The sequence below is a fragment of the Malus domestica genome, chromosome 07 (assembly GCF_042453785.1).
Source record: "Malus domestica chromosome 07, GDT2T_hap1".
Taxonomy (NCBI): Eukaryota; Viridiplantae; Streptophyta; class Magnoliopsida; order Rosales; family Rosaceae; genus Malus; species Malus domestica.
The window spans coordinates 25,904,122-25,918,147 of NC_091667.1; the positions used below are offsets into that span (position 1 = coordinate 25,904,122).

General features: G+C 35.9%; 1 protein-coding gene across 1 annotated transcript; it reads left to right on the plus strand.

Moving 5' to 3' along the window:
- The first annotated feature begins 13,222 nt into the window (after nt 1-13,222).
- On the plus strand, nt 13,223-14,026 carry LOC139197791 (uncharacterized). Its single transcript, XM_070825756.1, has one exon. The coding sequence runs from the start codon at nt 13,223-13,225 to the stop codon at nt 14,024-14,026; it is 804 nt and encodes a 267-aa protein (XP_070681857.1).

Genomic DNA, 14,026 nt, shown 5'->3' on the forward strand with positions numbered 1-14,026 from the left:
TTCGTCGAGCACCTAGTAGGCACCTTTCAATTATTGTCAACATATGCCGATGTCAACAAATGTCAACATTAATTTGTAGAGACTTGTCGAAGGTGGATGCAGGATATATGAAGTAATGTTAAAGACTGCCAAGACTTTGTACCTGAAGTATTTCATACATGAAGAAAGAAAATGAAGACAAATGTGATACAAGAAAATAGAAATAGGAGGAGGAGGTTGTAATTTAGTTTGTCTTAACTGTTTATAGGGGGTCAAATACAATATACAAACAAATATACATAGACTTTTTGAAGTTGTTAGGGTTAAGAACAACCAATGACCTATACTAGCTCCACCACAGCACGTTATCATATTTACAATTTCTCCTTTTTTTGGTGATAATAAGTTTGGTATGTCAATTAATATCAGTGTATCAATCGTATGTGGAAAATTCATTTGAACCTGAAATTTGAGAATTCTTTGTTGGTCTTTTTCATCTATATGGAATATAATTTATGCATAATATCGTTTCATCCACGTAATGAGCCATAGCTGGCCCCAAAACTAAAACACGTGCAATATAATATCAAAACCTAATTACGTTGGAACCGTTACCATGCATGTCAGCTATACTGTGAGCTTTTCCTTTGTCTTCGTCAATGTAATTAGTAGTTTATATTATCATGAATATATCTAACACGAGGTTATGTAACGTATATATATAATGAAAATATAACGTTGGAACCCCATATATATAACTGAGTGCCACGACTCCAATAACAAACCAACACACAAAAAATAAGGATAACAAAATTATGTTGTGTCATATAATTTGTAAATGAACAAGACTACAAGATTGCAAGAGTTTTATGCACTCGAGAGCGAGATTCACAATTTTCAATTATAACATTGTGATGGCCTACAAGAGTACATTTATAATCATCATAAGTTTGATGTGAAATAGTTTCGTGTCATGTTGTCAAAATACAAATAACGTACATTGTTGATTACGCGTTAGTATTGTTGAATGTGTGGTCATAAATCACATGTTGATGACACTATTAATTGTCCTTAAATCTTTTTGTCAGTTTGGCCATTCGTCATACGACCTTAATCACCACCTATGTCCCATGTATTGGAATCAACATAGGGACTGGGGTGGTCTTGGGACGCTCCAGAGATCTGGAAAAGAGTGCTAGTGAAGGTCTCCTAGCGACCCCTGAATGTATGGCATGAAAGCATTTTATGCCCACTAATTGTTCAATGAAATGTTTTGTTCGGCATATCTTGATAACTTCTGGTAGGATGCATAGACACCACACAATAAGATGCATTGTTATCACTCTGCAAATGTTGACATTTGCTTGGCAAGCAGAGGACGACATGCACGCCAAGTGCTCAATAAAATGCCCAATTGAAAAGGCTAATAAAATAATTTTGCCAAACTCCGTGCTATTCCATTAAAAAAAAAAAGAATAATCTTCTGCACTAGGACTCCCCGAAATTAGAGTTTTGGATCCACCACAATGTGTAAAGCAACAATTAACAACATGGACATATACTAGATATCATGATGAGTTTGTAGCTGTTAGTGTTAAAATTATTTACCCCATGCACGGCTGTACCAGAGGTCACAAGTTCAATTTTCTCTCTCATCTCCCAACAGGATCATTTTCAGATTCTTTTGGTGAGCATCTAGGAGATTCGTAAATCGTGTTCGTTCATTGTACATTATACGGTCAGTTTTATCAGGTATTATTTATATTTAATTTTAAATAAAATTATTTAAAATAATTTCTAATCGCACGATGTATGATGAACGGATATAATTTACGGATTTTCAGAATCCTCAAAAAGAGAATCCGAATTCCTTAGTCTCACTTAGCATATAACCTAGCTAGTAGCCTGAACATCATGTTCTTTTTCACCCTAAAAATATCTTTCCAATCATCTTCTAGAAGGCATTAAAAAACAAAATAAACCAAAACCACTTACTTTCCCGTCAAAAAGGAAAAGTAGTCGGAAAACTTACCAACCACTTACAACGGCCAATCAATCGATGGCTTCAACCTTTGTTTTCTATTGACACAACCCTGGTCGTGTATATTAAAAAGAAAAGTTTATAACTTTTGTAAATAGATAATATAAAATATAAAAAACCACAACAACTTTGTCACAGTTTGTCAACTTCTCGAATCAGACCTTTTACTTAGTAGTGGCACATCTTTAATACAGGACATAAATATTAGGGTTTAATGGACCACACATATATTGTTGGCAGGTTGCCTGTGCATGGACTTGGAAACTACGACATATTCTACCTTGCTTTCTTCTGGAAGTAATATAATATTGATGATATAAAACGTTAGCATCAATACAAGTAGGAATGCTGGGCATGCAGATATATCTGTGGTGGACCAGTGAAACTACCAAGAAGAAGGGATTAGGTTAGGCTTGCTCACCAAGTTATATCTATGGCTTCTATATATGCACATTGATTCTTCTCAGTGTGCATCAATGTGACTGGGATCTTCAATATAAAGAAACATTATTCTATGTCCGAATATAATATATATGTTTTATATATAGAACGAGATGTTGGCCTCGAGAAGGGGAGTCGTACACAAAATTCGAGCACTTGAATAAATGTGTTTAACTTACTGAACGTATAAACTCCTTAATCTAGATATTATATGTTTGTAACATATATGAGAACAACTTACATTAAACGGGTTTACTGTCGTGTAGCTTTACAATCTAATATACATTATCATTTAGAGAAACACTTGCACGTGATTATTGGATAAGGGAAGTCATGTGGTAGTGAACTCATTCTATGTAAGTCCTAAGATCTACCCATAGATTCCTGAAAAATGTGCAAAATTATGCGCGTTTATCAATTTTTACCTTTATCGATTAATTATAGGTTGTGCTATCAACATCTAATATTATTTTTTTGGAAAAATTAGTATACGGTTCTTAGTTTCTAATGTTCATTGACTAAGATCTTATCAATTTTTATATTTTAATCAAAGTCTTTAACATTAATATATTAATGAATTACATGTAAGTAACATAATTTTTATAATAAAAATTAGTAATTGATTTAGAGTTTTAATATTCATACCCTTATTAAACTCCTAATTAATTTTCAATTCAAATATTTCCAAAATATAAAAAAACAAAATTAGAATAAGTTTGTACCCATTAAATTTTTAAGAAAATTTTTCAATTTTTTAATCTTATATGTACCCATTTTTAAATAAACAAATTTGTTATATGAAAAATGTACCCTTTTTTTAAATATAAAATGTACCCATTTTTTATATAAAATTCATTCAATCTTTCTCTAATCTATTTTTTATACTTATATGGATACATTCTATTTCGTTGATTTGAGAATGTATATGACACACCCCGACCCAGAGGATCAAGGCGTGCTGGCCGTCACGTGAGTGTGACGTAACCAAGAGTGCGACACGGAAGCAAGACAATAACATACATAAGAAGGAATTCAAACCAACTCTAGCAGAACAACCTACTAGAATGACAGGACGAGTTAAGATAAACACATAAATTCAGAGCATAGGTTTAAGTGCAGTCAAGTAGGACTAAAGTAAAAGTACATCACCCTCAGGTGAGTCCTACATGTCAAGAGTCTGTCAGAAAGCCGGAATAAGACCTCGAGAGCCACCAACCGCTAACTAGAACCTGGAGGGGCGCAAAACAAAATGAGTGGGTCAGTAAAATCAAAGATTTTCCAAAACATTTCGTTAAAAACATTTCTAACCCCTCACCGTAAAACCTGTATACTTTCCCAGAAAAATAGTATATAAACACACACATATATATATATATATATCATCAAGAGCTCAATCACAATCCATCATAATAACATCTCGGAAATGATATGCCATGCCCAAAATATAATCAGAATGCATCAATGTCAATCAGGTGAAAATAATAAATCAACCGGAGACCCTACAATGGTCCTGTACGGCTGATTCTAAAGCTCAACATCCCACTCAGCTGGAGTCACCACAGTGACCTATACAGCCCTGCCGGAGTCACCAACTGTGACCTGTACGGCACTACACTGCACATCACTCGGAACTACGTATAGTAGTCTGTACGATGATAGGTGTATAAATACGCTCTAGTGCTTCTCTCAACAATCATCAGCGCGCATAACTAAGGTCACCCACTAGTCGGAATCACATCTAGTGATCTGTACGACTAGCATGTCGGAACCCTCACATGGTCTGTACGACATCCACCTACTTGGATCCAAGGCGAGCGTGCGGTGTGGTGAATAACAATATAAGCACTAACACCTAAGTGCAGGTTATGAGCTTTCAATGTAATTCATATAAAATAACTCATCTGAATGATAATAAAACTCACCTGTGCGTCCACCGCGTCAATTCACATATATATATATATGCATCAATTCTCAGTTCAAATATCTCAACATTTGCATGCATGGTAATTTAAATCATAATTTTCATATAAATGCATTTTCTGGGAAAAACAGTTGTATATAGGTAATACGAAATCAAAACTGCCCATTCACTGATAAGTCGAGGGGTCGTAACCCCCGTGGCGTCCCTGGATGCGCTCGTCCTCGGGATACGTGTCACCTATATGCGAAACAACTATAAAAACGTTAATTTTAAACACATCACCAATATTTCGAAATAACTTCTCATACGATGCTCAATTTGGGTATATGAATATACCATATCGACCTACTCGACGTCACGGACATCGCACAATTTTTAGAAAAATTTTTGGAGGTCCCACGCGCCCCCCACGCGCACCTTCTTCCTCAGCCAGTCGCCGGACTGGTTTTTCCGGCGAACTTTGAAACTCTTCGTTCTCCTTCGTTTTTCACCCATTTTCTTCGTATTTTATACCAAATTGAAGCCCCAAACATGAAGAATCACGATAGACTAGTTTAAGGCTCTAAAAATCAAGAAATCTCACCGGAAAAATTCCAAGAAATCCGGCCAAAGTTGAACCACGTGATCCCGACGTCCAAATTCTTCAAACGAAGTACTCCGAGCCTCCTTGGGACCTCACTAAGCTCACCACAAGCTTAGAATTCCCTGAAAATCAACATTTTACGTTCACATGAACAGTGACCAAAAATGGAGGTTCGGGTTTCACTTCTTAAAACTAGTACCATTCAACTTAAAATGACTCAATGATGAAGATGCATACCTTGGTTGCCTCGATCCGTCGAGTTTTGGGAGGTTTTGGGTGAGTCCGTACTATCGAGGGTGAGAGAGAGAGAGTCGGGACAGGGAGAGAGAGAGAGAGTTAGTCGAGAGGGAGGAGAGAGAGACCACGGGATGAAGAGGGAGAGAGAGAGATGTCCAAAACAATCCCCACCATCCATGTTTCTAATCCCTAACCAACATAACCAAAATCACATTAAAATCAACTTATCTTATAATATATATATATTTCTTTTAATCTTGTCTAATATTTGAACCAAAAACGTCTCACACACACGTACCTTAGTGCCCGTTAAGAGCAATTCAGTCATTTCACATTCCCGTCAAACGTACCTCCGGGACGGACTGTGACAGTATACATGTCAAGTTTAATAGAAGAAATTTAATAATGTTATTAAGCCTAATATCTTTTTGTTTTTGTTTTTTTTTTAAATGTACCCATGTTTTGGTACAACAATTTTTTGTTTAGTTTTGATCAAGGTATTAAATATCGATGATATCGGAAATATCGGTAGTCCAAAAACATGGAAATATCGGGATATTATCGATATCGATAAAAATAGTATGGAAACCACGGAAATCGTAAGAAAAACTTGGAAATTTTTATTGAAACTTTGCAGGATGTTTATTTAGTCAATTATCTATTAGTTTATCACAAAAAATTGGAAGGAAATGCATTGCATGATTGATTTAACTGATTTAAGTTGATTATATAGCGAGCTGGCAAACATTGTGAGTGTAGAAAATATGTAGTTATTAATGAAAGAAGTTTAAACACACCATAATCATTTATATATAATGAATTAGTACAATATTTTACACTTTATACATTGCATGGTAAGATACATGAGTGACTTAGTACCACATAGAGTTCCTATGAGGTTCAAAATTTTCACTATCTTCGTCATCTCTATGTGTAGAGTAAGTGTATTTTAGCATATTTTCACAAAAACATAAGTGATATGGTGGTCATGGTGTTGAAGGAGTAAAATGGAAGGGGTTCAAATCCCCTTGGTGTTTTTTTAAATATAGAAATTTTTCCTAGACAATAAATATTAGCTTGCAAGCCTTGCAGACATCTTAAAAATTATATAAATATTACAGGCTGAATATGTAATTACAAACACATCTATAGCGAGTTGGATAAGGTCTAGGTGTGTGGTTGACAAAGGGAGGGATTTGAATCCCCTTGGTGTTTTTTTTTTCTTTCTTATTTTCTTTTCCTTTTCCTTTTTTTCTTTTGTTTTCTCCTGCCTTTCAACTAAATAATTCATAATTTATATTTATATAACCTTTATATATATATAAAATATATCTCAAACTTTTAAAATTATAAAACACCCACGTAGTGTGGGTGGATCTCAAACTTGGACAACTTTTTAAAATATAAAGAACCCACTACGTGGGTTTTCATAATTAAAACATGACCACAACTTTTTAAAATACAAAGAACCCACTACGTGGGTCTCTCCCCTACCCTGAGACCCCATTTCCTTCTCACTCACTTCGACCCTCTCTCTCTTCTCTGCACTGTCTCTCTCTCTCGAAACCCTCTTACCTCTCTCCCTCTCTTGCCGTGACCACACACACACGCAGCAGCACCATCTGCTCGACTCGAGCAGATCGAGGAACACATCATCAGTCTTCTCTCTCCCGCCTCTGCGAGAATGGCGGAGCCCATAACTTTCCGGCGAGCCTTCTTTGATTTTCCGGTTAGGTAAGTCTCGGATCTCTCTCTCCGTGTTAGTGTGAAGTTCAAATTAGTTCGATATGCTGCACTGCCCTTCGTTCACCACCGCAGAAAGAACAAACAGAGAGCGAGCGAGCGGAGGGGAGACACACCACACCCACCCCACCGTGACCTCCACCACAGTGGCGCACACTCCGGCGAGCACCATCACCACCTGTGAGAGGCGCAGATCTTGGCAGAGAGAGGCACAGATCTTGGCAGCTGCGACGACGGAGCTCGACTTCTGTTCCGACGACGGAGAGAGAGCGATATTATCGATAATAGTGATAATATCGCGATATTATCGATAATAATATTGATAATATCGCGATATTTTGACGAAAACTAATTGGATACCTATTAAAATATCGGTACCGCGAAAAACCGATAATATCGGTGATATATCGGCATTTAAGACCTTAGTTTTGATGAACGCACACACACACACACACACATATATATACATATACACACACACACATAATATATTGGTGAGTATAATTCATCTTTAATATTTTTAATCTCATAAATTATGGGTTTTATTTAAAATCTCATTAATATAAATAACTACAAATTTCATTTTTAATTAAAAATATAATAACTTACATAAAAATACATTATTACACTAATGTCAGTGACACACCCCGACTGAGATCAAGGCATGCTGGCCATCACATGAGGGTGACGTAGCCATGTGCACAGTGCGGAAACAATAAAGATAAGAAATATGTGAATAATTAAAAACCGAAACTACTAGAGTGCACTAATAAACAGGAAGTGTGAGGAGTAAGCTACAAAAGTAATTACTCCTAATCAGAGCATAGCAAGTCTAGGTGCAGTCCAGTAGGACAAGTACTAGTTATACAGTACCATAAGATGTCCTACAATTATTTTATTATGTCAGAACCGCCGAAGTCTTCAAGGCCACCAACAGCAAGCTTACCTAAAACCTGGAGGGGTGCAAAACAGAAAACGTGAGTGGCCAAAAACAAATGTTTTACAAAACCATTTCAGTTATCAACATTTCTAACCCGTCGCTGTAAAACATGTATAATTTTTCCCAGAATCAGAATATAAGCATATACATAAATATATATATGTAAATATATCAATTCAAATCATGTTTCACATAATCATATTCATATGTATGCCATGCCAAGATATAACAGATTAAGTAATTCAAGTGAGAATAACTTCATAGAAATATATCATATTAGCCGGAACCCATGTGGTAGTCTGTACAGCTGAATTCATAGCTCAAAAGTCAATCTAGCCAGAGTCACTACAATGACCTATACGACACTATACTGCACAAGAGTCGGAAACAAATGAAAAGGTATGTACGACAATACTGGGTGTACTATAATTATGCTCAATACTACTCTCACATAATAGCTGGGCGATAAATCACTAGTCACCTACGAGTCGGAACCATAGTGAAGGTCTTTACGAAAAGATTGTGCACCTAAATTGGATCCAATATAAGCATATGGTGCGGGAAGTGATATTATAAACACGCATGTGCCATATCTCTGGCTAAATCACAATCACCTTAGGTGTAGTTTTATGAGCTCAACGTTATTTAATCACATATCACATCATTCATAATTCACATAACCAAACATAACTCACCTGAGCTTACCTGAGCGTCCATTGCACCACAACTATATATAATGCATCATATACCAATTCATATACGAAATATAAATTCATATGCATGGCATTCAAGGCATAATATCATTTAAACATATTTTCTGGGAAAATATCAAGTATATAAATATATACTGAAAACCAAAAGCCCACTCACTGGTATGTCAAAGGGTCGTAGCCCCCGAGTCGCCCTTGAACATGATCGTCCTCGGGATAAGTCTCACCTATATGCGAATTAACTATAAAAATGTTATTCAAAGCACATAGACAAAACTAGCTAATAACTTCTCATACAATGCTCAAATGGGGTGTTTGAATATACCAAGTGATCTACACAACTCCATGAACATCCCTATATTTTTAGAAAAAATTTCCGACAACCCACGCGTCGCCACGCGTCGGCCAAGGCACGGCCAGACCCGCCGCCCATGCGTGGGCATGTGCCAGGCACATTGACGGTAACCCTAACGGCGTTAGGGAATATTCTGTTAAAAAAGTAGCATATACCGTTAATTATTAACGGCGTCATCCAACGCCATTAGCATATTCCGTCAGTTTTGACGGAATATACCTTCGTCTTCTCCGACAAGTCGCGGGACGCCGGTGACTTCGCCGGTTTCTGGGTTAATTTTTAAAACCTTATATCTTTCTCAATTCTTAACCAAAATACATGAAACTTGTCTCAAAATGAAGCTTATGAAGAGTAGAACAAATCCTTACCTTCCAAAAGTCCTAAAATCCACAAAATTTCGCCGGAGAGACCTTGACAATCCCGGCCAAATTTCAAACTCTTCGATCTTGACTTCCTAACGTCCAACTTTTTCCAACGAATCACCCCGAGCCTCGTGAGGACCTCCTAAAGCTCCCTATGAGCTCCAAATTTCTTAAAACCTTCAAAATTACATGTGCATGAACAATGCTCAAAGTCGGGGTTAGGGTTTCTCGGGTTTTCGAAGCTTTCCATTCTCAAAATGGTACCAATGAACTCAGAAGCTTGCAAGGAACAAAAATCTTACCTTTTTGACGTCGATCCGTGAAGTTTGAAAGGGTTTTGGGTGTCGTCTATACGGTTGTACGGAAATAGCTAAAAATAGAGAGGGAGAGGGAAGAAAGAGAGCACGGGAGTGATGTGTGGGTGTGTGTGTGGTCCCAATTTGGTTTCCAACCAAAGAAAAACACTTTAAGTCCTAAGTGTTCCAAAAACTTAGGAAAAATAATGGATAGGTCTAAAAACTTAAACTTAAACCACACAACACAATTTAACGTCCAAGGGTAAAACCATCCTTTCACGTCCTCGAGAATAAAAGAATATATATCTCCGGGACAGACCGTGACAGTCAGGGACTTCGATCAAAAACTAAAAACCACGAAGGTTTCAATCAAAGAACATTGGTAGTTAGGGAACCTTATCCAAAAGAAGGTTTTGATCTAATAATACATTAGCGTGTAGAGAAACACTTGCATGTGATAGTACATTATTAGATAAAAAAAATCACGTAACTGTGAACTCGTTCTATATAAGTCCCGAGATCCACACATAGATTCACGAAAAGTATGCAAAATTATGCGCTTTAATCAATTTTTACCTTTATCGATTAATTGTGGGTAGTGCCATCAGCATCTATTTTTTTTTTTCTTTCGTTGACTCATTTGTACAAGTTGTAACATCAGTTTCCTTACTATATGAACCCTAATACTAGATTGGTTTTCAAAAGCAACGTTTGAAGCGACTGAAGTGCCAGTAAGAATACCTTCAAGACCACGCAACGGCTGCATTAGTTAACCAGTAAACAAGTTAACCAACAAATAAAGGTTGAACTAATTATTCTTGCTTAACTGCTTCACTGGGATACGATATGCTGCTTAATTATGTTAATTTGATTTCTAAACTTGACTAGTCTTTTTCCTCTCTGACGAGTAATTTTCTAGAAACAGCCACGAATCTGACCCAAATTACATAGTTGATAATTCATGAACGTTGAATACAATTGAGGGTAGTGTTATACATGCTTCTTTTTACTTCTCACACATTTATTAATTTTTGTTCATTAATATTTTTCAATTCATTCGATTTGATAGTTGAAAATTAAAAAAATATATGTTAGAGGTAAAAATGAACATGTGGATAGCAATATCCATAATTAATCGATAAGTACACGTATTATGACATAAATTGTTAATACACACCACATAACGGTCACATAACGTACACAGGAATGAATTCAAAATGTTTTCTTTCCTTCAAAAGTTTTAAAATGGCTATGATATTGGACATCGTTTTGACCTTAAGAAACAAATTTTGTTGGAGAAAGTCGAAAACAGTGTTTTGCTAGCTAGATTTTCATTTTCTTCCATAAAATGTGGCATTGATTATGTACGAGGCTTCTTGACTATTGATCACTTTCGGTGCTTCGAAATATACCACAATTCTAGAATTCCAATTTAATCCACCTCCAGTTAAGTCTTTCTTATCTTTGGATGAGAGAAATTGTAATTTTTTTGGTATTTAAAAATGATTTATTTGTTTGTATTTGATTCAGCATAATTTTTTTTATGTAAAATTCCAAAGGCCATAAAATGAGTACCACACTACCATCCAAGTGGGGCCCATAGGTACAAGTTGCTGATAAGAAAAACCCGCTCGATAACGTATAGTAATCAAAAACTATTATTCTCCATTAATTAATGTTATCATTCATGGATACAATATTTTACTATTATTATTACTAGCAGATAGCACACACTTTGTGTGTATAAAAAATTTCTCTTAATAAATGCATTTTTTTTAATATTACATAATTACTGTTTTGTCCTTCTTATGTAAATATTGTATATCAAAAGTGAGGGTAAAATTGAAAAATTAAGTATAAAAAGGGTAAAATAGGAAAAATAGAGATATGGTTGTCATTTTGTCAAAACACAAAATTACTATTTTCCCTCATTTTGTCAATAGTGTGTTTCAAAAGTGAGGGCAAAATAGGAAAAAAAAGTGGCAAAAGGTTGACAATGAGGGTTCTCTTAATAATCGTATAGATTATTATAAACGTAAATATTGTTATAAACTTCTTATTTAGGTGTGATTGTGTAAATTTTAGATTATATTTTATTCTAGTTATTTTATCCTATTAGGACTTGTATTCCTTGGAGGAGAAGAATTTCTTCTCTCTCATTACTATAAATAAAGACACTGCGTAGAGGAAATAACACATCCTCTACACAACCCTACAAACACATATCTCTCTATTTTCTCTACGCAGCCGATCCCCTCTCTCTGTTAGTTAAATATAAACCACAACAAATATATCCTTTATTTATGTTCTAACACGAAAATTAATAATATGCAGTTACCAATTTCTACCTTGAACTTTAATTTTAGCCAATTACCCCCTTGAACTTTTTTAATTAGCCAACTTCCCCCTTGAACTTATTTAATTAGCCAACTTCCCCCTTGAATTTTAATTTTAGACGATTACCTCCTTAACTTTTATAAATAGCCAATTTCCTCCCCTGACGTTATATTTTAAAAACTTTCATTGAATTTTCATCTATCCAATTTTTCATTATTTTTTCCCTCATATAGTTGTCATGTATTGTTTCTGTGATTAAGCTAGATGGAAAATTGGATGAAAACTTATAAAATTCAACACCACGGGAAAATTGGCTATTTGTAAAAGTTCAAAAAGGTAATCGATTAAAATTAAAATTCAAATGAGAAATTGACTAATTATAAAAGTTTAAGAGAGTAATCGACTAAAATTTAAATTTAAAGAAAAAATTTGCCCAAAATACACGATCACACATTTAAATTAGATATCAAAACTCATGAGTAACGAAATCTACGAATGAATAGGTAAGCATGAATTTTTCATTATGTAGTAACCTGGAGAGCGGAACTTTAACAGATAATAACAAAACAAACCACATCATCATCTTGGTATAGCCGTCGCTACATGCCTCCTCCTCCTCATCTATGTTGACAAAAGTAGAATCAACCACGTGGGGACAAGAAAAGCATCCCCTCACAAACATCCAAACAAAGCACCGAAAGAAAAAGGTAATGACTGGAGATTCAATTTGTAATCAAAACTTTACAAGTTAAAGAATATAAAAATTAATGATTATATTACTTAACCGTTATAAACATATTTATTTTTACTAATGATATATTTTTAATTTATAAATTATATCTTTAAATTTAATCTCGTTAGTATTATCCGAGAAAAAAATATTATCCCTCCGAACCCATCTAGAAGACTACAGTACAATTCTGCAACTCTCACCCACTATTTGATTTATTTCCCACCCAACTAATTACAAATAATACCTAGCAGCCTGCTCTTTCTAGAAGAGCAAGTAAATTCAAGACGTAGCGTCACACCGTCTTGAAACTTTCATTTAATAATCATTCTATTTTCCTATTTTATTTTGTGACTTTCCATCTAGAAGCCATCCCTGTCAAAAGTTCACAAATACCCCACAAAAGGCTCAAAGAATCTCAATTTTATTTATGAATATGCTGACTTATGAGCTTCTTATATATATATCTGGTACTTGTTGGTCTCTCTCTCTCCACACAAACCCAGCTCAACAGAAAACTTCCATTTCAATTTTAACCCACCAAAAGATGGTTGCCCTAGAAACCCCGCAAAACGCTGCACCTCTAGAAGAAAAAGTAGAACAATTTCAAGACCAAGATCCCTACGAGGCAGAAGAAACCCTATCTCTGTGTGATCTTCCCACACATAGTGACTCCGCTCATTGGGAGGACTTCTCCAAAGATTACCAAAGCTCATCCTTCGACCGCTACGAAGACGATGACAACTTATTCGAGTTCGTCAGCGAGGAGTTCACCTCCTCTACGTACCCAGCAGAGAAGGACGCCATAATCTTTTGCGGAAAACTTATACCCTACAACAAAGAAGCACCAAACTTTGCAGCGGAGAAATGTCATCAGAAGACTCAGAAGATCAAGAGACAAGAAACAGGAAACAAAACGAAAAGCTTTAGCTTTTCGAAGAAGAAAGGGTTTTTTTGGTCGTGGAGATCTTGCTCTTTCGGCAAGATAACCAAACCCTCAAACACGGCCAAGACTTCGAAGCCGAAAAATCCCAGATCGGCAAGTTACAGAAAGTGTGAGGTGAATAAAGTGTCTATACTTTCCAGCACGCCGTCGAGGTCCAAGTGGTATCTTTTGATGTTTCAAATGGCGAGGTTTCCAACGGAGATGGAGCTGAGGGACATAAAAAACCGGCAGAGCCGACGGATGCCGTCGACCATGTTTAGGTCATTTGATGAAGGCAGTGATGAGAAGGGTAATAAGGGAAGGAATGATAGTAAAAGTAGGGCAAAGGGGTTGTGGAGGCTGTTGAGGGCGGTGGGGTGTAGCAGTCCACATGCAGACGCCGTCGTAAAGGCAGGGCTTCTTTAG